At 52.3% G+C, this 27,675-nt stretch overlaps 1 protein-coding gene and 1 long non-coding RNA gene across 9 annotated transcripts in view; one reads left to right on the top strand and one right to left on the bottom strand.

Annotated features, from left to right (window-relative positions):
- The first annotated feature begins 91 nt into the window (after window positions 1-91).
- Window positions 92-23,986, top strand: LOC127037491 (uncharacterized). The gene is made up of 2 exons (XR_007770375.1): window positions 92-160; window positions 23,782-23,986. It is a non-coding gene; the product is annotated as an uncharacterized LOC127037491 (long non-coding RNA).
- FLOT2 (flotillin 2) overlaps window positions 12,482-27,675 on the bottom strand; it is a 32,207-nt gene continuing 17,013 nt past the window's right edge. For 4 of the 8 annotated variants that reach the window (XM_050929274.1, XM_050929277.1, XM_050929271.1 and 1 more), the window contains 8 exons: window positions 18,464-18,587; window positions 17,963-18,081; window positions 17,342-17,455; window positions 17,112-17,231; window positions 15,449-15,663; window positions 15,038-15,221; window positions 13,240-13,389; window positions 12,482-12,773 (listed from right to left, as the gene is read on the bottom strand). In XM_050929274.1, the coding sequence (XP_050785231.1) occupies window positions 12,735-12,773; window positions 13,240-13,389; window positions 15,038-15,221; window positions 15,449-15,663; window positions 17,112-17,231; window positions 17,342-17,455; window positions 17,963-18,081; window positions 18,464-18,587 (1,065 nt within the window). In that variant the 3' untranslated portion in view covers window positions 12,482-12,734. The other 4 variants (XM_050929273.1, XM_050929272.1, XM_050929275.1 and 1 more) reach the window with 3 other exon arrangements.

Genomic DNA, 27,675 nt, shown 5'->3' with positions numbered 1-27,675 from the left:
CCTTTCCTTACTGAGAGAACAGGCTGTCTCTGAAGGTAGAGCCCAGCAGAGGGGTTTGGCCATCTCCCCCCCTTGAAATCCTGCTTAGCCTCAAAAACCAACCCCTGTGGGAAGCAGGGAAATCGTCTTTCCAGCTGGGTGGAGACCAAGGCACAGAGAGGTGAGTGAGGTGCCCAAAACCCGAGAGGGAGGGGGTACTGAGCTGGGGGAGAGCACAAGAGCTCCTACCTGTCGGGAGTCAAGCTGAGGATACGCAATAGGGCAGTGGAGTAAGGAAGGAGAAGGCCAGGAACAGAAGAACAGGGGGGCTAGATGGCAGGAGCAGGGTGCCTCACTAAAGGGGAGCAGGCTGATGAGTAATTTTTTCTACCACCCTCTCTTCCCCCCCACCCCCAAGCAGCTAAATTAATTGCCTGGATTGCTGGTTCTCGCGGCAGGCCTGTAGCCAGCACCATGGCAGACAGAGACGCTGGGTGCAGCTTCTAGGAGAGAAGAACAGAGTTCCCCGGGCAGGTTTCTCCTCGTGTGCTCAGTCCCACTCCAGAAGGGGAAACTCGCTGCCCCCCACCCTGCAAGGGGCAGAGAGACAGCACCAGTGCTGGGCTGTGCCTTTGGAAGGGCTGTTTTCTGGGATCATACGACAAGGGGAAAGAAATCCAGACATCAAAGAAAACACCTTTATTTCTCATTGATTGGCAGAGGAACTAGGAAGAGGGGGTCTGGCCCAAGGGAATCTGAGCCCCAGGTAGGGCACCCCAAGCTCTCCCCCTGCCCTCTCACAGCTTGGAGAGGATGTGGGGGGAAGGTCTCATTCCTGGCCTCCCATAGAGGCTGGCACCCTGGAGGGGTGCTTCTCCCCCCTGGCAATGGGGTGCTGCTCCTCTTGCTCTCGCTGGCCGGATGCTGGGGCGGCAGTAGAACCGTTACCATTACTAAAGTCAGTAATGGTAACGGTTTCATTGACACCCCATGGGCTCAGCCTCCTGGCAGGTGCCTTCGCCAGCTCTGAAAGTTGCTTCTTGCCCATGCTCGCTCCCCGCAGCCAGCTCACCCCCCGTGGCTTAGCAGGGCAGTGCCTCCCAGCCTGGCCGGAGGAATGGTTCTTAACCTTTTCTTTCCCGTTGGCTGCTTCCCCACTTGCAGCCTGTTCACGCAGGTGTTCCAGAGCAGCAGCGTTTGTTTCCGTCCCACACTGGAGACCCAGGGAAAAAGGAGCGCACTGAATGCAGGAAGAGGCTAAAGGGGTGAGGCTGCCACAGGCAGGGCTAGGCCTTCATGGGAGGCTTCACCCCCCCCCTCAGTGCTTAGCCTGTCACCCTCTGCAGGAGGGGGAGGAACTTGTGCTGTGCTAGAAGTGCTCCCAGCTGGCCAGGCGTTCTCCCCTGCACTGGACCTGCAGTAGAGCCCCTGGCTGAGGGGTGAAGCTCAGGATAGTACATCATCTATACTGTAGTGTCTTATAGCAAACTTACAGTATACGATGATATCCTGCCCAGAGCCCCCACGGCGGGTGGACACTCTTGCTGCCTGGGCTGGAAAAGGGAACCTAGAAAAACACCAGGAGAATAGCGTTATGGGCGAGAGCAGAGAGCTGCTGAGACAGGACAGCACGAAGCCAGGCCGGCCTGCCTGAGAGCAGCCACTGCTTCCTCCTCTCACCAGCTTCTCGGCTGCCCTAGGATTTCCTAAAGCCACCGACTACAATATAAAGCCAGGGCAGGCCTGGCCTCCGGGCCTCCCAGCTCCTGGTGCCAGAGCCCCCCGCATGGTGTCTTATGGGGGTGGGGAAGTGTCTCCAGAAAAGAGCTACCTGGATCTTGGCCTTGCTTGTCCTGCCCTCCTGGAATCCAAGGCAGGCGTGTGGGGCCCTCCAGTTACTATCCCCAGCCAGTGCCAAAGGGCTTCCCAGAGCAGCGTGAGCACTGGACGTGGCAGAGCAGGGAGTGCTCCTGCCCTGTGCGGGGTGGAGAAGGGAGCCTGATAACACAGGCCTTTCCACACACAATGCCCCAGCCTCCAAACAGAGCTTCCACACGCCCAGCGCAGAGCCAGCTGCCTGGCCCCCCACAAGGCAGGGGTCCATGGAGCTGGCTTTGGTCTTTTGCATCCCTGGGGACATTCCCCCTCCCATGGCGAGAGGCCCCTTTCTGTTCCCTAGTGCAGAGATTGTCATGTGCCTGCTGCCACCCTGCTGGCTGCTGAGAGGGAGCTGGGACTTAAGGGAGCAAGCAATGAAAGTCCAGCCTGTGATAAAGCAGCAACAGGGGCCCCAGGCCTCTCTATCGGGGCTGCCCCACTGGTGCAGCTCTGGGAAAGTCGAAGGAGGCACTGCCAGAGCCTGTTTCCCTTAGCCTGGCTGCCATCACTAGGAGAACCAGCTTCCCTCTGGAATCTGCAGGGACCAGCCCCGGCAGAATCTGCCCCAGGAAGATTGAACAAGCACGTGGCAGTTACCACCCAGGCCAGGGGATAGCAGCATGTAGCAGAGTCCAAGCCCTCTTCAAATGTGACCCACGAGCCCACGGGCATCTCCAGTGGGGTGGGACAGGATGCAGCCAACTCACCCTGATGGCCCGGAGCAGAGCAGGTTCACCCCTGGGGACTACGGACATGTCATTAAAGGGAAGAATCAAAGAGAGCAAGGCCCCTGCTAGTCAGCCTCAGGAAGGCAGAGCCGGCTCGGGGCACTTACCGGGCTGGGCCAGACCAGGCCAGGAGGAGTGAGCTCCTTTTTCCACCCCAGAGCCAGTTCCTCCAGCTGAGTCACTTATAATACCTACTCTGGCCTCATTTGCATATCAAGTATCTGCTCATATCAGGCCCTCCCCCTTTTAACCCTTTCCTGCCTGGCTTTGGTGCAGCTGCAGCAGCCAAGAATCTGCCCAGTGCTAGGGAGTGTCAGGAAATGACAGAGCTTTGGGGACAGTGACTGAGTCTGCTTCCTGGGCTCCTGGCTGCTTGGTGTGGAGCTAGCACCCTGCCTGCTCCCCTGGGGCAAAAGCCCCCTGCACATGGTCACAACCCCCAGACCAACCACCTGGCCCAGTAGCACTGCCCCCCACCTGGCTCCCCTAGGTCAGAGAAGCACTGGCAGGGCCTGGATGCAGGGGCCAGTTCTTCCCATTTGGAAATGGCCTGTGAGAGCTACACCAGAACTTGGGGTGTCATTATGCACATTCCCCAGGACTGCCGTCAAAAGGAGCCCAGCCCAAGCACCAGCAGCGCCCATGGCCACCCCACAGGCCTGGCACCTGCTCCAGGCTTAGCACACACATTCGCACACCGCAAGAGTGGGGGGACTTGGGCACCAGCAGGAGGGGCCCTGCAAGCTGAGCAGCAGGAGCAGTTCTTCTCCCCACTCCACTAACGTATCCTGGAGAGAGGAGCGCTAGGGCCAGGGTGCTCATGCCCCAGGGGCCACTTTCTGCCCAACCTGCCAAGAACAGGACCCAGCTCTAGTTAGGGCTGATTAGAGCCATGGTGTTCATGCCAGGGCACCCCATCTGCTAGGAGCTGGGCTAAGGCCCACTAAACTCATTGCATGTGTGGGCCACCAAACCACCAGACCAGGGCTACAAAGCTGGGCCCTGACCATGGCTCTGACCAGGAACCAGAGATTCCTGCTGGCCCAGAGCTCAGAGGTTGTCAGCTTCCAACTGGTCTTGCTTTTTCCCAAAAGGAAACTCCATTCACTAGTGGGCTACGTGCAGCACAACCCGAAGCGCCCCCCAGCCTGACGCGATCTCTGCCCCCGACCGTGGGCATCCCATACCCACAGAGGTGAGACAGCCCTGCCGTGGGTGGCTCCCATCCCTGCAGGTCTAGGCATTGGCACCTGCTCCACCCTGTGACAGCGCTACACATGCAGTGCCTCCCTGGGACCCCGTCCTGAGCCGGCCACGCCCCTGCCCCCAGCCAGGCATGGCTCATTTCCCTGGTGTGCCCCTGAAACTGCCTGGGGAAGCTGCAGGCTCAGCAGCCCTGAGAACCGAGCTTGTGTGCTTAGACCACAGCCCCTGGGGTTGCTCTGGTCCCCCCCCGCCATTGGGCCACTGAGGCAGGGGCCAAGCTAGGCACAGCCAACGAGGGGTATAAAGGCTGTTCTTGGTGCAGAGCAACACATGGCTATTGCAGAGGGACTCAGCACCCGGATAGCTGGTGGCATCTAGGTTGGAGAGGGATGGATGCAGGTGTCCATGTGTCCAGACTCTGCCTTGGGGGAGGGAGGGTGGCTGGCGGGATGCCAACCCAGCTGAGTGCAGGCGCTCCTCCACTGGACTCTGGGGTACATGTGGGGCACTCATCTGGGGTGTCACTGGGCGCGTGGCCTGCGTGCCTGTTTGCTGGCCAGTTCTCTGGCCTGGCAGAGGGGTGGGGCTCAGAGTTCCTGGAAGCCGCTTGCCTGTGGGGCCTGTGATAAGGGGCTGGATGGGGTGCTCTGCGAAGTTATTGATAGACAAGAGCCTGCTGCTTATCAGGGGCCCTGCCCTGGCACCTGGGTGGGAGCCTGTGCTCTCCCAGCAGCCCTGCCAGCACCTCGACACTGCCCAGGTTGCAGCAGGACCTCAGGCTGGAGCTGCTCTGATCCTGGCAGGGAACATGGGTGGGGAGGCTGCCAGGGCTCCTGTTCTCCCAGGAGCTGGGACGGGTGGGAGGTGTCCCAGGGTTCCACAGCCCACAGGGCCAGCCTGGGGGAACCAGCACCCAGGAGACTTTCCACTTGTGCTAGCTTACGGGACAGGAGCCCCCTGGCAGTTCCAGCCTCCCCGCAACGTAAGAACAGCCATACTGGGACAGACCAGTAGCCCAGTGGTCTGTCTTCTAACAGTGAGCGGTGCCAGATGTATCAGAGGGAATGAACAGAACAGGGCAATTTATCGATTGCTCCATCCCGTCTCCAGTCCCAGCTTCTGGCAGTCAGATTTAGGGACAGCCAGCGCATGAGTTGTGTCCCTGCCCATCTTGGCTAATAGCCATGGATGGACCATCCGCCAGGAATTTAGGGAATTCTTTTTGTAATCCAGTTTTTACTTGTGGCCTTCACAACATCCCTTGGCAATGAGTTCCACAGACTGACTGTGCTGTGTGTGAAGAAATACTTCCTTGTGTTTGTTTTAAACCTGCTGCCTATTGATTTCATTGCATGACCCCTGGTTTGTGTTATGGGAGGGGTAAATAACACTTCCTGATTCACTTTCTGCACACCAGTCATGGTTCTTAGACCTCTGTCGTATCCCACCCCCCACACAGTGATCTCTTTTCCAAGCTGAACAGTCCCAGTCTCTTTAATCTCTCCTCAGATAGAAGCTGTTCCATACTCCCAATATTATTTGCCTTTCTTTGTACTTTTTCCAATTCCAATACCTCATTTTTGAAAGGGGGTGACCAGACCTGGCTACAGTATTCAGGATGTGGGCTTACCAGGGATTTATAGAGCAGCATTATGATCCCTTTCCTAGTGATTCCCAACATGCTGTTTGCTTTTTTGACGGCCACTGCACTTTGAGTGGATGTTTTCAGAGAACTCTCCCCAATGACTCCAAGATCTCTTTCTTGAGTGGTAACAGTTCATTTAGATCCCATCATTTTATGTCTAGTTGGGATGATGTTTTCCATCGTGCATTACTTTGCATTTATCAACACTGAATTTCATCAGCTGCTTTTTTGCCCAGTCACCCTTTTGCGAGATCCATTTGTAGCTCTTTGTAGTCTCCTTTGTAACTATCTTGAGTAGTTTTGTACCATCTGCAAATTTTGCCACCTCACTGTTTACCCCTTTTTTCCAGATCATTTATAACTATGTTGAACAGCACTAGTCCCAGTACAGACCCCAGGGGACCCCTGTTATTTACCTCTCTTCATTCTGAAAACTGACTATTTATTCTTACCCTTTGTTTCCTATCTTTTAACCAGTCACTGATCCACAAGAGGACATTTCTTCTTATCCCATGACTACTCACTTTGCCTAAGAGATGTTAGAGTGGGACCTTGTGAAAGGCTTTCTGAAAGTCCAAGTACACTGTGTCCACTGGATCCCCCTTGTCCACATGTCTGTTGACACCCCCCCTCAAAGAATTCTAATAGATTGGTGAGGCCTGATTTCCCTTTACAAAAGGTGTGTTGACTCTTCCGCAACAAATCATGTTCATCTCAATCTCTGATAATTTTGTTCTTGACTATAGTTTCAACCAACCAATTTGCCTGGTACTGAAGTTAGACTTACCTGCCTGTAATTGCCAGGATTGCATCTGGAGACTTTTACAAAAAATCAGCATCATGGCTGCTTTCACAGTCATCTGGTGCAGAGGCTGAATTACGTGATATATTACATACCAGAGTTAGTAGTACTGCAATTTCATACTTGAGTTCCTCCAGAACTCTTGGCTGATCCCATCTGGTCCTGGTGACATCTAACTGTTTAATTGATCAATTTGTTCCAAACCCTCCTCTACTGACACCTCAATCTGGGACAGCTTCTCCAATCTGTCACCTAAAAAGGACTGGCATGGAAAATTGCTCTCCCATTCGCTGTAGTGAAGATGGACACACAGAATTCATTTTGCTTCTCTGCAATGGCCTTGTCTTCCTTTAGCACCTCAATCATCCAGTGGTCCCACTGATTGCTTGGCAGGCTTCTTGCTTCTGACACACTTTATTTGGCATTCAGCAGTTCTATGTTGAGTTGCTTAGACAAACATGGGGGCTTGGGATGCAGCGTTCATTACAGCTTCCAAGTTACACAAACCATTTTGGAAAACAGACAGGACATTTTATTGCATTCACTGTCCATTGCATTATACAGGTTTGGATTTGCTTAAAGCACTTCCTGGGCTACATGTGCTGTTTATGGTTCCACCTCCTCTTTTCCTCATCATCACACTTGTAAAACTTTAATAGAAACTAAAGAACAAAGAAAACTCCAGAGTTTCCTGGGTGTTCTCCCCGTTGGAGCTGGCTGAGACAGGTTGGGTTTTTAGCCTACTGACCGATTTACTTATTTTATTTAGCACAAACATTTTGTTTTAAGCTGATGATTTACTGACCTCCCCAATTCAATCTGCAAAGAAATGAGCCCCCCACCCCTCTCTGTGTTAATTCCTCAGGTCAGACCCATGGTCCAGCGAGCCCAGCAGCCTGTCTTCTAACAGCAGCTGGCACCAGATATTTCAGAGGGAAAGAACAGAACAGGGCAATTACTGAGGGACCCATCCCATCATCCAGTCCCAGGTTCTGGCAGTCAGATTTAGGGACATGCAGAGCATGGGGTTGTGTCACTGACCATCTTGGCCAATAGCCATTAATAGACCATCCTCCAGGAACGTATCTAATTCCTTTTGGACCCGTTATAGTTTTGGCCTTCACAATATCCCCTGGCAACAAGTTCCACAGGCCGACTATGCGTTGTGAGACAAAAACACTTCCACTTGTTATATTAAAACTGCCGCCTATTAATTCCACTAGGCTGTGCTGGGCCCTGCCCTGCAGAGCCAGGGCTAGGGGACAGGGGGAAGAGACATGCTGCCAGCAGTGATGCAGCCGGAGGGGCTTGAGGCTCTGGTGCAGTACCCCAGGACCTGGCCTGCACACACGCCCTGCTCCCTGGATGTGTTCACTCATAGATAAGGGATCCGCCAGCTCTCAGCCTGTGCTCGGACTGCAGGAAGTTTTAACTGTCCCCACCCTGCACTATCTGCAGCTTCACAGGCATCAGACAGACGCACACTGTTCAGCTGTTTGTCTGCACAGGGTCCCTCTTCAGGGAGCTGCCAGACACACAGATCTTTGCTCAACAGATGGCTCGGCTTCCAAGCAGCAGCCAAGTTTTGTCCTTACCTCCTAAGCCTCGGAGAGGTTTTGTAAGAAGACTGATATCCCCACATGCAGCTCTGCTCGTGCCCCTCACTCCCAGCCTCCAGCCCCTGCTATCCAAGCCCGGGCTCTTCCTCCCTCTCCCAAACCTCTCAGCCCTGACCCCATGCCTGTGATGTTCCTGTCCTGGCTGAGGGGGAAGGGGGACCCGGCCTGCCCTGCTCCGGGGTTTCTCCTTCACAGGCATTACTTCACGGCTAGCAGGATTGGGATGTCCTGGCCAAGCGAAGCGTCCATGGTGAGCTGCAGGGGCAGGCAGGGCCAGCCAGGACCCACGACCTGAGGGGCAGAGCAGTAGCTACAATGGGCAGGGATGGAAAACCAGAAACACACTTCCTGGTTTTAGATTTGATTGCCACATGCTGCTCCTTTAGCTGGGTACCGCGGGGCCCAGAGCCTGCAGATGCCACAGCCTGAGCAGGAAGTGTAAGAAAACCACCAGCGCTGCTGCCCCTGTCCCATGTACAGTGCCAGGGACTCGCTTAAAACCTGGTTTCTGGAGGGGCTGAGGTGGTGTTCCCGGGAAGGGCTAATGTGACTGAGGTTCAGGGCAGACCGATGGCAGGTGGCTGAGACACTGCAGCCAAGAGCCCACAGATTGCATCTAATTTGTCAGCACAGAACAGGTGGCAGCCACCCTCAACTTTAGCCAGCAGGTCCCAGCATGTGCTGTGGCCAGGCTGCACTGATGCAGACAGCAGTGTGGGCCAGACCCCGTGTCCATGTGCTAGAGCCCAGAACAGGCGAGTGTGCTGTGCAACGGGCTCCTGCCAGCCTGCCCCAGGGCTGACGTCCCTGCTGTTAATGCCCTCTGGCAGCTGCAGACACTGTCCCCATGTCGGGCTCTGGCTGGTTTCAGAGCTCGGGCAGCACCACCTGGGGCAGGGACTAACTACCCTTTGGGCAGCAGAAGCCCTGGCTAAGGGCAGGCAGCACCGCCAGCCTGGAGCAGGTGGAGCTGTGGGATGCTACCCCTGGACTCAGACTCCGCTGCCTGACTCACCTAGGGAAGATGAGCTTGTTGGCAGGAGCCTGGTAAATCCTCTTAGACACAGAGGGCAGTATGGCTGAGTGCTCAGTGCAGTGACCAGGCCCAAGGGCAGCAGGATTCTCATCTCTGCCATGGACTCTCTGCGACGTAGGCCAAGGTGGTCACCTTGGAGGCGAAATGCAAGCGGGGGCCCCTTTGGTCCAGTGGTGCACCCAGTAACAGTGGCGTCCTTCTGCCACCTACCAGCAGCTGGTACAAGGCTGGGATCCCAGCTTGGCACAGACAGCGCTATCCTGCAGGCAATACAGGCGAGCTTGGCAAGAAGCCCGTGGCTGCCCACCTGGGCCTGATAAGAGAGAGGGAGAGTCCTGGCCTGGCCGAAGAGTTGTGGGTCCCAGAGCAGACCTGGGATGAGGGCAGTTCTCAGGGCAAGGCTGGCCCTTTGAATGCTGCCTGCCAGGTCAGCCCCTGCAACCTGCCTGTGTCCGCCTGCTCCTCCAGCTGACTCCGGCAGTGGCTGTGGGGCTCGATGGGAGGCACAGGACAAGCAGAGCCTGCCCTCCACCTGCTGGGGGCACTGAGGGGAAGTGGGACCTGCCCTGCCACAGAGAAGGAAGGAGTCAGAGCAGGGCATGACTGACAGCCAGTGCAGCATGGTCACGCTGCCTCTTTATTATACAGTATGTAACATGTCAGCAGAACGATGGCATGCACAATTTACATGCAGATATGAACAGCCTTTACAGAACAGTCAGCTCCTGGCTTGCCACTGCAACAAGCTAGTTCCAGATATACAGAGTAGTGTGTCTGGGGCATATGTGCAAGCCAGCATTTAAAACCATCCCTTCCCCTCCTGTTGTCCAGCCAGCTTCTCCCTGCTGGACGCAGAGCTAGTGTCAGCCCTGGGAGAAGCCCCAGGAGGCCAGAGATTCCTTCACTCCTCGTGTTTCCCCATGGAAATCCTGCCAAACCCAGTTTCAGCTCTACATTACACTCCTGTCACATCCTTGAACTTCCCGCTCAGCTCCCCGAGAGGGAGGTGGGGAGCAGCCTGCCAGAGCGCACACAGCTCGGACAGGTTTTCACTAGCTGCTCCATGGCCAGACCAGTGTTGAGGAACAAAACAGGTGGTGGGAAATCAGGGGACATTTGCCATCAAAGCAGCAGGTTTACTCTGCAGGGAGGGCCTTCCACAGGACGCACAAGACAGCTGGAGCCCCTCGGGCTGACCCAGCCGGGGCAGGGAGGAGGAAGAAATGTAACAGGTTGCAGGGAGCAGTAAACTTTCTCCTCTGCAGACCTGGGGAGTCTGACTTTGGCAAGGAAAGAAACTGGTGCCCGTGTGGCAGGGGTTGTCACAAAACCAGGCACAGTACTTCAGCACAGGATTCACACTGCAGGCTCCAGGAGCAGAACAGCAGGTGAGGACTGAGGGCAGGGGGAGAACGAGCACCGGCCCTGTGGGCATTAGGTCTTGGGCGCCCCAGTTAACCACCACCAGCAGTTTTATTGTTATGCTGATGGGCTTGGCACCTTTGCCCGCCGGCCATGGTGCCTGTGTCCTTGCTAACCCAGTCAAGTGAGAGACTGGAGGTCAGAGTGTTTTCAAGACCTAATGCCAGGCACAGCTCCCCTCTTTGGGCCTGTGAAGCTTCCCGAATGGTCCCTATAACTCAGATCAATCCCACCGGTGAGTGAACACTCACTGCAACCACAATCACCTGGCCCTCAGACCAGCACACCATGCTGCACAGCTCTGGCCTCAGCCCTGTCCCCCCCCCCCCCCCCCGGAGGGATTTCCCCCAGCACTGACTCCGCAGGGGGGCTAACGCAGAGAAGTGCACTGGGCACTGCTGCACCCACCTTCAGTATGGAAAGCTGGCTGTAAAACAACTGAGACAAGCCTGAGGCAGGTCAAACAGCACCAGGAGCCCTGGCGTGAGGCCCTCCTGCTGGGGGGAGCGAGCCACACACCACAGTGCCCACCCTGAGCTGGACAAACCGCCAGGGGAAGAGGAGCTGGCAAGAGAGGCAAAGAGGAAAGCCTTGGCTACCACTGACAGGAGAAGATACTTTGGCAGCAGCAGGGTGCCCGCGGGCACAGCTAAGCACTTACAGCAGCGGGATCAGTCACACCAAGGGACAGGAAAGGCTGCTACAAAGCCTCATTTCACATTGCTACACAGCCCAGAATGACAACAGCTATGGGACGCGGGTGGCACCTCACACTGGGGGGAATGGCAGGGAGAGTGCAGGAGATGGAACTAGGTCTCTGGGCCACGTGCTCAACAAAATTAAACAAACCACAATCAGGCAGCGTTTGGATTACAGCCCCAGGATCCCCCCACCTGGGTAAGGGATTACAGCCCCACCACGCCCAGATCCCTCCTCAGGCCCCCTGGCTGTGCCTACGCTGCCAGTCCCTGTTGCACCTCCACCAGTTGGCGTGCTAATGGACAGCAGGTTGGCACTTTAACAACGGCCCCCTGGCTGCTCCCCAGCCTCAGCATGCACAGCTCCAGCCAGATCAAGCATTCCGCAGCCCAACGCCTCTGCAGGCCCAGCTGAAGGAAGCCAAGAGGCTACACTGCCCGCTGCACTGCCTGGGCTGGGCCTTGCCGGCCGAGCGCTAACAGGGCTGGCAATGCTGCTGCCAGAAGCCGTTTGGAGGCTGTGTGTACAAAAGGGAGCCAACGGAGCCATGACTCCCATGGCCCTTCCATAACGGCAGCTGGCTTCCCCTGGAGCAGTTTCTTCTCCCGGTGACAGGGCAGGGTCTGCAACGCACGTGGGAGAGGAGACTGGCCTCATGCTGCTGACTGGTGGGGCTGCAAGCAGTCTCCTCACTGGGGCAGGCAGCTGCCTGACGCACCAGAGCGCCTGTCTCCAGAGCACCTGTACTAGCCATGCCACTGTGCACTGCGGGCAGGAGCCAGGCGAGAAAGGGGTGGTCCCAGGGCAGTGCTCATCCCGAACTTGGCCCCAGGCCCTGAGCGGAGATCTGCCAGAGAGCGTCACTGTAGCCCCCTCAGCAGCTACATTTTGAGACTGAATCCAGCAGTGGAGGAACCGTGGCCCCTGGATAAAGTCCCACATATGCTGCAGCATGGCATGGCAACAGGCTGGGCTGATCTCGGCAGGCTCTGATAGGACTCATGCATTGGCTAAAAAGTTGGAGGGTGGCTCCTCTCTCAACCCCCAGCCTGGACGGGGCCCTTCAGAACTCAGCGTGGGCCTGAGGGCTTGGCTCACTGCAGTCTTGCTATACTCTGCGTGCCCTGGGGGGAACGTACAGGGGAGGCCAGCCAGCAAGTGACCACAAGCAGTTGTGAGTGCAAGGATGTGGGACTCGCTAGATCACATTTGTAACTCGGGCAGACAAGAGGACATACTGCTCAGGATTCTCTTCCAGCAGCTCCACGCATTGGGAGCACTGCAGAAACAGGTTTCTGCCCTAAGGAAGAAGTTTGCAAGCCCCTCCATCTACACTCCTCACTGCCCCAGTGGATGTTCCCTGAGCCCCCGGGCTTCCAGCTCACCCCTCTCGGCCTCTCTGCCCCTGAGCTCCAAACAGAGGACAGAGAACTTCAAGGCACCAAGATTGCAAGACCAGACAAGCTGCCAATTATAACTGAGGATTCAAATCGACACTCCAGACTAATACAACACACAATTAAACTTACAAAATAAATTCCCCTTAAGAAAAAAAGGCCAATTTAACATGCATCATTCTGGTCCTACAAAATAAGGCACCAGAGCTTAAAAATGAACTTCCAATTGTCTTTGATATAAAAGGATTTCCCAAGTGTTAAAGGCAGTTGATGTAAGAGTGCATAACAGGGGGTTGTCTTCATTAGCTTTGGACTGGCCAGCCTCATGCCTGGGCTCCCGTGGCTTTCTGGATCAGGGGGATCTGCAGGATAGGAAGAGAGAAGCGGTTAGGAGTGTTGCAGTGCACCAGGCTCTTGGGCTGAGACTCTGCAGCCGGAACAAAGGCTGGGGATGATGGAGAGAAAGAGCCTTCAGGGAGAGGGGAAGACATCAAGGACGCTTTGAGAGATGCAAGGTGCACTGAAAGCCCCCGCAGCATGTCATGGGAAGGGATCTCCCTCCTTCCCTTCCAGAAACTGCAGCCAGGACTTGGCCAGGAGCGTAGGGCCACCAACTCTGCATGGTGACCCCCAGCAACGATGGTCAGAGCAGTGGAGAGATTCCTCAGTCCGACAACATGCAAAGGGCATTGGGAGGGTTGGGATCAAAGGAGTTTCTAACCGGTGCTGTGGATATGTAACAAACCATAATGAGAGCTAAGGGCAGGTCCCCTGAAGTGGAAAGAGGCCTCAGCTCTCCATGTGACGGCCCCGCCAGTCCCAGCTCACCTTGGACAGATCAACACCAGTGAGGGCATGCACAGACGCAGGGATCTCAGCCAGCAGGCGGCTCAGCTCGGACGTCACCTTGTTATTGTCCCCGCTGAGAATAACAATCTCGTCCACTTTAGCCAGCGGAGCGGCCACCTTGGCAGCGATCTGTGGAGGCGCAGGGGAAGGAGACCAGAATGAACCAGGGACCTTCATTTCCAGCAGGAGGCCAGGAGGGGGCTGCTTGCAAACTTGCTGGCCAGACTCTGAAAAGATTCAGGCATAAAAGAGCACCCACAAGCATGTCCCCATCGGTGCCTGACTGGCAGGAAAGCTCTGAGCACCCAGTCTGGTCCAGGACTTAGCCACCAGGCACCAGCACGGTGCTGTGTGCCATTCACAGGCACAGCAGAGCCAATGCTCCATTAACCTTTCACTTCCATAAGAACAGCCATACTGGGTCAGACCAAAGGTCCATCCAGCCCAGTATCTATCTACTGACAGTGGCCAATGCCAGGTGCCCCAGAGGGAGGGAAGCTAACAGGCAATGATCAAGTGATCTCTCTCCTGCCATCCATCTCCATCCTCTGATGAACAGAGGCTAGAGACACCATTCCTTACCCATCCTGGCTAATAGCCATTTATGGACTTAACCACCTTGAATTTATCCAGTTCTCTTTTAAACATTGTTATAGTCCCAGCCTTCACAACCTCCTCAGGCAAGGAGTTCCACAAGTTGACTGTGCGGAGCATGAAGAACTTCCTTTTCTTTGTTTTAAACCTGCTACCTATTAATTTCATTTGGTGACCCCTAGTTCTTGTATTATGGGAATAAGTAAATAACTTTTCCTTATCCACTTTCTCCACATCACTCATGATTTTATACACCTCTATCATATCCCCCCTTAGTCTCCTCTTTTCCAAGCTGAAGAGTCCTAGCCTCTTTAATCTTTCCTCGTATGGGACCCTCTCCAAACCCCTAATCATTTTAGTTGCCCTTTTCTGAACCTTTTCTAGTGCTAGAATATCTTTTGTGAGGTGAGGAGACCACATCTGTACACAGTATTTGAGATGTGGGCGTACCATGGATTTATATAAGGGCAATAATATATTCTCAGTCTTATTCTCTATCCCCTTTTTAATGATTCCTAACATCCTGTTCGCTTTTTTGACTGCCTCTGTGCACTGTGTGGACATCTTCAGAGAACTATCCACGATGACGCCAAGATCTTTTTCCTGACTCGTTGTAGCTAAATTAGCCCCCATCATATTGTATGTATAGTTGGGGTTATTTTTTCCAATGTGTATTACTTTACATTTATCCACATTAAATTTCATTTGCCATTTTGTTACCCAATCACTTAGTTTTGTGAGATCTTTTTGAAGTTCTTCACAATCTGCTTTGGGCTTAACTATCTTGAGGTAGTTTAGTATCATCTGCAAACTTTGCCACCTCACTGTTTACCCCTTTCTCCAGATCATTTATGAATAAATTGAACAGGATTGGTCCTAGGACTGACCTCTGGGGAACACCACTAGTTACCCTTCTCCATTCTGAGAATTTACCATTAATTCCTACCCTTTGTTCCCTGTCTTTTATCCAGTTCTCAGTCCATGAAAGGACCTTCCTTTTTATCCCCTGACAGCTTAATTTACGTAAGAGCCTTTGGTGAGGGACCTTGTCAAAGGCTTTCTGGAAATCTAAGTACACTATGTCCACTGGATCCCCCTTTCCCACAGCCCCTTCCTGCAGAGCGACTGGCTCAGCAACCAGCACCGAGTGGCAAAAAGCCGCTGGAAGCCTTAAGCCTCTCACCTGGGGCAGAGCGTCCAGCACCAGAGCCATCTTGGCCGCGTCGCCGTACTGCTGGTAAGCCTCTGCCTTCAGCTTCATTTTCTCCGCGTCTGCTTTCCCGATGGCTTCGATGACAGAGGCCTCTGCCTCGCCAATCTTGCGGATCTTCTCTGCTTCGGCCTGCGCAAGGAGAACCTGCTTCACCCTGGAAAGGAAGCAGCCCCAGCTTGGAAAGAGCCCCAAGCCCCACTCCTCAGCAACGTGCTGCTGTGGACAGTGGGGCTTCCGCGCAGTTGGGCCTTCGAGAGCTTCTCCGCCAAGCTCAGCATGCTGGGACCCCATGCAGGGCTCAGCTCAACTCAGCTGTGCAACTCAGGCTCTTAGCATGCTGCCAGGCCAAGTCTGGGCACCTGTACCCGCTCGGCCACTCACTTCTCGCCCTCGGCGATCTGCTGCATGCGGTGCGCCTCAGCCTCTGCCGGACGCTTGATGGTGGCCGTCAGCTCCTTGTCCATCCGGATGATCTCTTTCTCCTCAACATCAATCTGCTTCCTGCGCTGCACCACCTCGATCTCAATCTCCTCCTGGCGGATCTTCTGCTGCTCCCGAGCACCCTGCAGCTCGTAGGCCAGCTGGGCCTCGGCAGTCTGGACAGAGAGGGACACAGCTCTGTCTGCCCAAGCCTAGCTGAGACCTCAGAGGCATGAGGAAGGCGAACCCCTCCTTGCGCTATCTGCCTCCAAGGATGCTGGCTAGCCTGATTGAGACAAACCAGAGCTCAAGCGACTGCCCCAGCAGCAGGGATTAATGGAGCACAGTGCTCCCTCTTCTCAAATGTCACCTGATTCCAGACCTGCTCTGAACCTCCCTCCCTCACCCAGTTAGCAAGCGCTAGAGGTGACAGTTTCCCCTGGCAGCAGCTGCTGCCATCGCTTTCCCCAATGTGGGGAAGGACTGCAGCTCCCTGGGCTATTTTAGGAGTTTGCGAAGTCTGCATCTGTAGTGGGAGCAGGAGCTCTGAGCAGATCAGCAGCATTGGTCTTCCCTCACCATTGCAACTGAGAACACAAAGTCACTTCGGGATTTCCAGTCCTGACCCACTTGTCTAGTTACAAAGGCTCTTCGTGCCCACCCTTAACACCAGCTGAACAGAAAAGCTTGGCCGCTGACATAGTAACACCCTGACTCCGCTGGCCTTCACCAGCAATAGAAACAGAAGGACCTTGGCGGAGAGGAAACAGGATGACCTGGGAATGTCTCAAGAGCGAGTGGCCTCGGCCTGAGAGGCGATAGGTGCCTGACCGCAAGAGCCTGCAGAGAAGAGGTAACTGCTCTCTTGGGAAATCAAGCAGATGCTCCTTCTCTGACGGGAATCCTCCCATCCCATCCTGGGAGCTGGAGTTGCAGCGAGGTAGCAACATGTCAGGGCTTGGAGGAGCCCGTTCTGTCCCTTTTAACTCTTCCACTCCGCTTTCCACCAGACCCCGAGAGCCCCCCGATACGGGAGGGGAGGGACGTGCTGTGAGGAGCACACAAAAGTGTGCTGGGCTAGCGGCTGCCCAGCTTTGCCCAAACTTTCTCCGCAGCAGACTGTCCCCACGTGCCCAGCTTCACTCCACGTCCCAGCCCCTCGTCCTCCCTCCAGGAGCTAGTGGCTGACTCTGAAACACCTGGATACATCAGGGCCAGCGCCTCATCATGCTCCAGCTGGACCCACTTGGGAAAACCTCATGCTGAGGCAGCACTTATCTAATTGGGAAACTGCCCCCACCTCTTCTTGCACCGTGTGCCTAATGAACCAGCCAGTTCAGGTGCTTCTGAGGCAGCACACACGGCCTGTGGCATCCAACACATCTGCAGAGTTGAGAGGCCTGGGGAACCTACAGTTTCTTACTCAAAGGATTTGCCAGTACTGCAACTAACCTGGAATGTGGAGTCTACAAATCTGGTTGACAAGCGACTTCTTCAGCATGTATCGGTGTAAAAAGGGAGAGAAGACGACTAACCACAGACTCCGCAGAAGGGCAGCCGGGAAGAACCCGCTGCTACTGATGTCCAGGTCAGAAGTCCAGCTGGGGGAGGCAGACTCTCTCACCTTAATGTTAATCTCCTGGCTGAAGGCGGCTTTCTGCATCTCAAAGGCCCGTTTGGAATCGGCCGTTTTAGTGTCTGACATGAACTTGATGTCCAGCATTTCCCTCTTGCACTCCGACTCCTGCAGGAAGGAATCATACCGCACACTCAGTTAGGCGCATAAGGACATCAGCAACCTTGGCAGGCAGCTGAGGGACAACACTCGCTTTGGGGGAGTGCTGCTGAACGTACCCGAATGCCGGCATCTCGCTCAGCCTCTGCCACACCAATGTCAGCATCTCTCTGAACAACGGCTGTCTGAGTCTTACCCAGAGAGCTCAGATATTCCACCTTATCATACACATCCTAGACAGAGGGAGAGACTTCAAAATCATCCACTGCAAGTCATTCCATCCTGGAGCCCATCCCTCCTTCCCAGAGCGCCTAGTGCTCCCGATAACACAGCAGCCCCTTTGCTCCAGGATATGCAAACCTGCCTTGCCAGCCTGCCTGAGAACTAGAGAGATGCCAAAGGGGGAAGGTTACCACATGGAGGATGGTAGAGCAGCTCTCTGTTCAACCCCCCCGTGACTCCTTAGTGGTTCAGTTGGCAGCACACGATGTTTACAGCCGGCCCTGGCGGGGCGCTGAATTTCAGCCCTTCCTACACAGAGAACTGTGTGTATGGTCCATATTTTATACCAGCCTGTAGCTGCTGTTATGGGAACTCCAGCAGAGCACAGGCAGACTGTAAATCCCATAGAGATCTTTCCAAACAAGTCAGGACCCATGGGTTACTGCCTCACAAGCATTGCCAATTGGCCCAGTGGGTTCCCCTCGTCCAGCTGTGGGGTTCCCTTTGCCCGGCTGTACCTTGATGGTAAAGCTCAGGATCTCGATGCCCATGCGGCCCACATCTGGAGCTGCCACCTCCCGCACCAGCTTGGCAAACTGATCCCGATCCTGATAGATCTGTTCCACTGTCAGGGTGCCTGGAAACGGAAACAAAACCAGAGCACTATTGCACTGACAATGGGAAAAGCACAACAGGCGGGCGGTAAGCTTGGGAGGTACCAGGAACAAACAGGCCCCATTTATCGCCCGGCTGTTCAAGGGCTGGGAAAAGCGGGGTCAGGTTTGGACGTGACAGCACAACTGTTTGCCCAGGCTTCGCCAGGCCTGCCTACATCTCAATTCCACACCTTCACATGAGGAGGAAGATGCCAGACACTCCGACTACGCGGAGCAGTTGTACTAGCTTGTTTCTCGAGTACCCAGAGGGCAGCAGCCAATGAGCGCTGTACAGACAGAGGGGAAACGCCATTCAAGGCACTGGCTACTGTGACATCAGTGGCAGCGCTGGTTGCACCACACCTAGGATGGATCGCAGATGCCCCTCCAGCGTTTGAAGGACCACGTTCTTAATGTCTTGGACGTTCTTCCCCAAGAACTGCTCACAGGCCACAGCCAGAAGCTCTCTCTCTGTCATTATTTTCACCTGGAGTCAGGAGAAAAAACACAGTGAGATAAAGGTCAGTCTAGAGGAAGACAGGCATCCAGCAACAGCAGCAGAAGCAGCACTGCCACCACACTGTCAGGTCCTCCCAAGCTACAAGCAATCCAAGGGACCTGGCTGTTTTCATTAACACCAACAGCAAGACTGCAGGAGACACAGCTGAATGAGCACTGGCAGTCACTGCTGCTAAGGAAAGGCTGCTGCAGAGCGAGCAGTGATGGAGAGCAGAGACATACCTCTCCAAACCCATGACTACAGTTGACCTCCGCAGTGTGGATCACGGCAGTTACCTCCATGTCAGTGTCAGCGATAGCAGGTGACTCCACTGGCCAATGCCAGAAGCTGGTCCAGTGCGCACACCAACTGTACCCAAACTGAACAGGTGAAAAATATTGCAGAGGTGACCTGACCAAAGCCACAATTGCCATGCGAGAGGGGTTTACCCAAGGAGCAACATACAATCCCATTTAATTACCTTCCTGCTTCTCGCTTTTCCTTCACTAGAGCTAGTCTGTCCACAAACAGGAATGCCAGAGAACGAGAACAACCCAGACCTGTCCCAGGAGCACTTGGAAATCAGTCCCATGTAACGTTCCTAATGAGAAACAACAGCCGGGGCAGGCCATCCAACACGGAGCCTGCTGGGCTCTGCCCCTGCCCATGGCAGGAAGTTTGCCAGCCAAGTCTACAAGCGGCTCAGATGGTGACCTCAGCCTGTCATGGTAGTCCAGGCTCCCTATTGGGAGACGAGACAGTCATCTCACCAAAGGGTACAGTCACACCCAGAGGCCCCTGTGAGAAGCGGGTCTGACCCAGGAAGCCCAAATTATCATGACAAGGTCATTGGTCAGGTCAGTAGCTCTCTTGCAAAGCTGGGAACGGTTCTCTCTCCAGTAACACACAACTCAACTTTCAACTCCCAACAGCTTCTCCATGAAGATAATCAAAGATTCACGTACCTGCTGGGCTCATCAAAGATGGTTCTCTTGGTATGGGGCATGCTCTTTTAAGATAAACCTCATTTAAATCCAAACCCTACGGAGTACGTTAGCCAGTGGAGACCCTGGGCACACGCTGCAGCTGCTGCCACTCGGCGCTAACAGTCTGTGGCTGGGGAGTTCTATTAATCTACATGTGGCTGCTTTTTGTTAACAGAGCTGCAGCCCATGGAAAATACAGATCCCAACATGCAATGGTCCATCTTAATCTGAGTACCCACGACTGATTACTAAGGTGAACACTGCATGCTGGGATCTGAAGCTTCCATGGGTGGTGTGACTCAGGGATCTCCTGATGCCATCTAGCAAAGGGCACGGGGGTACACAGCGGTATAGGGATCCCTGGGGTTCACTGAAAGAATGTCAGGTAAGGGCTCTACTGAAAGCCTGTGTCAAATGCTGACAAAAATCACGGAGATGGAGGTAGGAAAAAGACTGAGGAGTTATGTAATATTCTAAAAATGAGGTTCTCTAGGCCTGCTAGTTAAAGGCAGGTCACACAAAGGCAGTGTGCCTGGAAACAGGCTTCTCCAGACCCGAGGGGGAGCCATCTCTCCCAGAGAACCATTGTGTGTCTTACATCTGAGGTCTATTAGCACACTCTTCATAAAGAGCTTGCGAGATTTCAGATGGAAATTAACAGAAAGAGGTAAATGGGGGGCGGGCGGGGGAGGAGATACTTTTCAGGTGAAGATCAAAGGTCTGGGCTGGTATATCTGGGGGGTGCAGAGACATGTTCTGCCATCCTTCGGGCAGTGAAGACAAGTTGCCAGTGACTTTGATTTTATGAAGTGTGTGTGGGGGGTGGTGTTAATCTCGGCTATTCTGGCTGAAACGCTGGGAAAAGGACGTGGAGCAAGCTGTCCTGTAGGAGACAAGGGAATGCCTTGTGAGTTACATTTACACACTAGCAAGCCTGTTAGGATTCTGTTGTATATGTAACCATTTGTTTCCAGTGTAATTACTTTCTATTGTTTGAATCTCTGCCCATCCGTAAGAAATGTGTTGTGTTCACTAGGTGCTATGTGTCAAGGGGAGCAGTGATCCCAGGTGAACATTAGTAGGTGTTGTGTACTGTTCCTTTGGGAGTAGAGACTCTGACTGTTCAGTGGATCAGCGGCTGGGCGCTCCCTCTCCGGGTGCTGTGGGGACGGTGGATGTCTCCTGTTAACCTGCACTGAGAGCGAGGCCTGGCTGGTGGAGCCAGGGAGCTGATCCACAACCACACAGACAAGGCTTCCTCATGCCAAGGGCAAGTGGCAGCCCCGGGTACCCCAGGACACATCACAGGCTGCCACTCATGGAGGACAGCTCGTGCCTCCTGCACCTTCTCATGCTACTTAGAGGTGACTCTAGAGCTGCTGGCAACTTGCTTGGGGCTCCTTCAATTGGGCCATCTTGTGGTGGAGGCCTCATTCCTTGAAGAGAAACAAAACCCCGCTGGGCCATGTCTCTCGGCAGTGCTGCCACATTCACAGCACTGTGAAGAGGATGGACTCGGCTACCACTGGCTGAGATTCTGACACTGCCCTGACTCAGAGTCCTCAAACAATTTCAAAGTGCTGCATGAAGTGCTTCCAGGGTGCAGCTGCAGAAGTTCTTGGATGCGTTTCCCTAGATGTCTCACCCTACCACCCAGGGGAGCAATATTCAGCGCTTTAGCACGCTGCCCAGGTAGAGGGGAGAGAGCCAGTGCTGGGAGAGGGGGACTGGGCAAGAAAACGGCAGATGAAATTCAATGTTCAGAAGTGAAAAGGAATGCGCGTTGGAAAACAATCCCAACTGCACGTACAAAACGATGGGGTCTAAATTAGCTGAAACCACTCAAGAAAGTGATCTTGGAGTCATAAGAATATGAGACTAGTCCAACCCAATATGGCCAATGGTCCATCTAGACCAGTATCCTGTCTCCCATCGGTGGCTGGTGCTAAATGCTTCAGAGGGAATGAACACAAGGCAATTATCAAGTGATCCATCCTTTGCTGGCCAGTCCCAGCTTCTGGCAACTGGAGGTTTAGTGGCACCCAGAGCCTGGGTTGTGTCTCTGATCATCTGGGCTAACAGCCATTGATGGGCCTGTCCTCTATGACTTGATCCAGTTCTGGCTTTGAACCCAGTTATACTTTTGGCCTCCATGACATCCCCTGGCGACAAGCCCCACAGGGTGACTGTGACCGTGTGAAGAAGAACTTCTTCGTATTTGTTTTACACCCACCACCTATTAATTTCCTTGAGTGAACCCTGGTTCCTCCGGTACATGAAGGGGTAACAACAACTCCAACCTTACTTTCTCCACATCATTAATGACTGTGCTGACTCTATCATCCCCCCCCTTGGTTATCTCGTTTCTAAGCTGAAGAGTCCAAGTCTTTAATCTCCTCATACAGAAGCTGTTCCATCCCCGTAATCATTTCTGTCGCTCTTCTCTGTACCTTTTCCAATTCTAATACATCCTTTTTGAGATGGAGTGACCAGAACGGCACGCAGTATTCCAGCTGTGAGGTCTCCTGCATTTCCAAGAGAGCAATTTGTGTGTTTTACACAAGAGGGGGTTGCAAGGGCCATTCATGGGGCCACACAACGATGCAGAAGCCTTGCACAAGTCAGCTGTCTTAGCATATTCAGCCTAGGGTTCAGACAAGGACTCTTTCAAATACCACAAACAATTTTACAGACTCAGCAGCAGAATGCACAGCACAAATCAAAGATTAAACTTCCACTGTGTGTCTTCCAACACCTTCCCTTTCATAAAAGAGCCAATTCAGTGCAATCAAGCCACTGAAGCCCTTGTGCTGCTAAGCCTCTGGATCTGGACAGTGACTGGGTACTGCTCTTACCTCTGGGTTTCAGGTGCACTCCCAGATGTAGACACCATATCTGACACCCCTCTTAGGTAGAGGGACCCTGCAGTCCAGCTGCCCTGACCCTGGAACCAGTGTCTCAGCCCCCGCCTCCCCCCAAGCCCCCAGTTGCTTAGACCTGACTGTGGGAGCTCTGCTTTCAGGGATGACGTGGCAGTAAGGGAAGGAACACCAGATTAACCAAAGAATCTCTTTAACCACTAACAGTTTATTCTTAAAAAGCACGAGGGTTACAGATTTATGAAAAAACTCCTGAACGCAACCCCTGTGCAATCTCACCACTCCTATGCATCCTGGCTTTGGTGTTAGCATCCTTAGGCCAGGCACCTCTTCCTGACAGCTTGGCTTTGTCTTTTGAATGCAACGGTCACAAGGCCTCTGAGCCTCACAGAACCCCCTCCTTAACTAAAGTCTTTCCTCTTGGCTGGTCAAGTGGAGAAACTGCAGCTGTCCCAGCTGCATGTTGATTTTGCTGTGTAGTGAGTCCTCCTGGCAGCAAACCTACTGTTCCTGTACAGAAGAACCATTCAGAGTGGAGGACCCTCTAGGTGTCGTCCCACTCCCTAGCAAAGCACAGTGCCCTTGTCAGGACCAGACTGGTTTTTCCAACGTGTCTTGAATGGAGCTCACAATACATAAGTGACAGGAAGTTTACAATCAAAATGCCATTCATAAAACCAAATGGGAGTGTACGATTTAACCCCCACATACCCCCAGTCTGTCACACAGGGCACAGCCTCAGCAGGTGATTTTTTTCCAAATACCATTCAAACAATTACAGGAATTTTCAGCGGGCATGAAGTCAAAGTGCCTCTGCAAAAGGAGTCCCATTTTAGTGGATCAATATTGCCACCCTTAGGTCAAACTGGCATTAAATGAGCAAAGACACAAGCCAGCTAGCTGCACGGTTCAGTGTAAAGGTACAGAGCAATCCTACAACACCCGAGGCACAATACCCATGTGTCCCAAAGCACCCCACTGACACCAAAAGTGATGTGCTACCAAGTGAGAAAGGGTCACTGCCCAGTGACGCTCATTTTGAAGCATCCTTATTTATTTACAAACATTTTAGAATATCAAAACAAAGCATCAAACTTTTCCCTAGTAAGATCCTTTGTTTGCTTTCTGCATGCCTTAGTTTGGAGAAGGCAAACAAACTAGTCAGTTCCACTTCAGTTTCTTGTCATTTTCTATCTTCATGCACTAGTACAATACCACAGTGGAACAATGCACCACAAAGGAAAAAAGTTGATTTACTTTAAAAGCCTTTCTACTGGAACTTCCTCAAGTTATGGAAATATTTCTCTTATTTTGTAGGTCTCCCCACCCCATGCTTAAAACCTACATGAGCTACATGTGACCTGAGGATTCCTTTACAATTATACCCCAACAGTCAGAACCTCTTAAATTTAATCCTTGATCTGGAGGATAGCAACTCATTTTGTATCGAGGTTCCTGTTTTGGGCAGCAAAGAGCAGTGAGTGCTATGAGAGGATACAAAATAAACCAAGTGAGCTCTGCATTGGATTTTAAAATGAGACATTCAGCAGTGTGTGCCATAGCAAACGCTCAATCAGTTGGTATCGTAGTCAGCTCTCCATTATACTATTGCCACAGTAAAGCCAGTGGCAATCAGGGTTTCCTAGGAAAGAATGCTGCAGAATTAGATCACAGTGAGGGTTGGCTACTTACACAGTGTTTATGAAAACAGAAGTGTCTTTGAAGCCACAATGTGAAGTGCACAACTATCTACATTTGGTCCTCACTTTAGTCCAATACGCAAGAAATTCTGTGGTGATGTGAACATGTCAGCAGTCACGTGGAAATGAATGATTTGCTAAGACTGAAATATAAGCACCAACAACAGCAGTTTGCATTGTGCTGGCACCTTCCATCTGAAGTTCTCAAAGAGTTTTACAGACATTAATGAATTAATTTGCTGTCCCCAGAAAGGTAGGTCAGTACTGTTCCAATTTTAGAGAGACACACACAGTGGTTAAATGACTTGCCAAAAGTCCTACAGAAAGCCTGGAAGAGATCTGCTGATCCCCAGTCCCGTGTTCTAACCACATGACTAGTCTCTCTGAAGCATCAGTGCGGATATAGGTTCTCTTTTGATGACTGAAGCTGCGCATGACAGTCCGGGAATGCCAGTGTCCTAATGTTGGTTATAAAGACGACATTCTGCACCACCACTTTAGAACAAGGCAGTAGACTGACAGACTCTCACGGGTTTAAGGCCATTTGCTACTTAAATGTCTAAGAAATGGAAGTGAAATTCACTCATTAAGTCCCCATTCCCAACAGGTGTGAAACACGTAGATGATGTTGTCCCTTGCTAGCAACATGAATGTCTGCTGGCCACAACCAAAAACATGAAGTAAAACTCCTCAGACTAACTGCACATGATACAGAAAAAGGACATAGCCTTTTCCTTTCACCGCGATGTGACTGTATATGCACACTGTTTACACAAGGAACATGTACAGATCTGCAGTTCAATGCACTCTGAGAACCATTTTTGCATAAACCACTTTGTCGAAGTTTATGTCCAGCTAAAGCCTGGCTGGACTGTGCTAAGCTGCAAGCAGCCATTTTTGTTTTATTTTTTTGTCTTAAGAGGCACTTTGCTACCTGCACTGCGGCAGAACTCAGTACCAACACTTGACACTCCCCTCTGCAAACACTCTCCAGGAAGCAGACCCTGCATGCCAGAAATAAACCCCAAGTCAATTTCCTGGCTGATTTTTAAACTTATGGAAATAGGAGTATACAATTCAATAGCGACAGACCTTTCATATGCATTGTAGTGAGCCTTCTGGCACAATCAGAATTCAATTCAAGCATAAGAGACTTGTGTTTTTCTTTTTAAAAAAGCACTACACACATTATATGCAGGGACTAAGTCTTTCTTTAAACTCTGTAAATCATCATGTAGAATTGTGATGCTCTACAAATGCCTATTCATATTAATGCAAAGCAACAGGATTGATGTGATTTCAGAACAAAATGGTTCAGTTCTGGGAAATGATAGATCGAGCGCAAGGTGCACCGTGGTATGTTACAGTTTTTAGAAGTAGGTCATGTCACACCTCATATGCTGCATGAATGAATGAGACAGAACATTGGAAAAGAAGCAATGATTTTGTGGAGGGTGGGAGAAGTCACATCCCTTCCTCCCTCACTCCATGGACATGCCGTTGTATGAACCGACAACAGAGACAGTGTTCTCATACAAGAATTCATTTCAGAGCAGATAACCTCTGTTCCTGGACTACAGCACTCTTCTAAGAGGAAAAAATGAGGAGGTAGGTTAGAGGCATGCATTCCTGAAATGATGTTTGGAGTTACTGTACCTGTGCCACACCTGTGACAGTTAAAGCTACCCCCTCCGCCGTCTCTACGTCCTCGCACCTGGGCTGTAACGTCATTATCTCTAGGGAAATCCTGCCAAAAAACGTAGAACATTTGCACGTTTCCAGGTAACACACTGTCAGCTTTTCCCCTGTACCTCCTGCCCCAGGCTACCTGCCACACTCCATCCAGGTAATGTAAAGGATGCTGTCCAGTGACGCTGTTCATAATTAGAGAGGTCATTTTGGCCAAGGAAGTAAGATTTTCAAATAACGCTTAGACATTTTCCAAACAGAGAAAGGCCTCGAAGCCAGACCGAACAAGATCATGTGACGCCTTCCCTTTTACTGAGCTCACTAGCAGGTTATAGGCTAACCCCCAAAGGCCCCTTTATCTGAAAGTTTGTATATTACAAATTGCCCAGTAAAAAGGCAGCATATGATCTGCTTGGTCAGTGTCACTCGTTTTAAAAGTACAGTCTCAGCTTGAGAACGCCCAACCAGATTTCATCACTCTAACTGGAGTAGCTACACAGAGACCACAAGATCTGTACAGACCCCACAGGCTCAGAAATTCATCAAGAAGCACTCTAGGGAAAGAGTTGAGCACATTTTGAAGACATCCTGGCCTGTAAGTCACCCTTCCCAGTCTCACTGTCCAGGCCAGGAGTTGATTTCTAAATAGCGACTGTTCCGACAATCAGGATATGAAATCCAGGACTGAGAGCCACCCTACTTTGGGTGTATGAGCTTGGTCATTCTAATCCAGATGTAGGTTGTTGCTTCAGGGCAGCTCCAGGCATCCAACCAGGCTCCTATTTCCTCAGTGACTCAAAGCTTATGGACATGGAGAGTCCTGGGCCCTCTAGGTCCATGCCTACTCTTCAGTATCAGCCAAACCAACAGGAACTTTAAATCATTGGGCTGTATCAATCTGATACTTTTTCCTCTTCATTCCTTGCTAGTTTGGGCCAAAGTACATTGGCAGAGCTCTGTGCGTAGGAGGGTGAGGGTCAGGGATTGGAAGAACAGAGGATGCTGCCTGGCAGGAGTTAGACAGAGCCACAGAGCTGCGTGCGTGCCCCAGACCTATTTAGATACATATAATACAAGGCATTGGAATTTTGAAACAGTTATAGGAGAGTAAGTATGACTTGGCTAGCTGCCACTACAAACCAGCTCTGAACCAAATCAAAGAGGCACAGGTCAGAGGGTTTATGTCAGCGAACATCAGTTCACAGGCATGAGATATGAGTAGGCAGCAGTGTCCACTGAATAGGCCACTTTACCATTCTGTGAAGTCATTCAAATGTAGTGGAGTGAGCCTGCGCTCTGCAACCACCCTAATTAAACCGGCATGCAGGCATGGGCGCCGACTACACAGATCCTGCTGTACAGTGCATACAACTGAGTATCCCTGCCACATGAGTTTATAGCTGTGACTACATTTAACAGTTAGCACAGGCTGTAGTTGTCCTAGCTATGCTATGAACTAAAACAAATATGGTAACGAGTCCCCAGTTCTGCTGTAGCTATAGCGTACATGAGCCCTTGGAGTAGACTAAGATTCAGCCCAGTGGACGGAAACTCACACTGATAAATAATAAGCACTTACATAGATACTTTGGGCACCATACAAACATCAGTCAAAGTAAGATGGACTCTTTCCATACTGTGCTTTTAAAACACACAACATTACCGCCATGTGGGAAATAGAAAGGCTAGGTTTAATCTCACAGCACAAGTTTGGGAACAAGTCAATCAGCCAGTCACAGGAGGAATTTTCCACACGCAGGCTTTAACTTGAACAGCAAAAACCCTGCATCACAATTTGCCCCTCCCATCTCAAATCAGCCTG

This window comes from Gopherus flavomarginatus, chromosome 19, assembly GCF_025201925.1.
Source record: "Gopherus flavomarginatus isolate rGopFla2 chromosome 19, rGopFla2.mat.asm, whole genome shotgun sequence".
Lineage (NCBI taxonomy): Eukaryota > Metazoa > Chordata > Testudines > Testudinidae > Gopherus > Gopherus flavomarginatus.
This window is presented reverse-complemented; position numbering and strand designations above follow the sequence as displayed.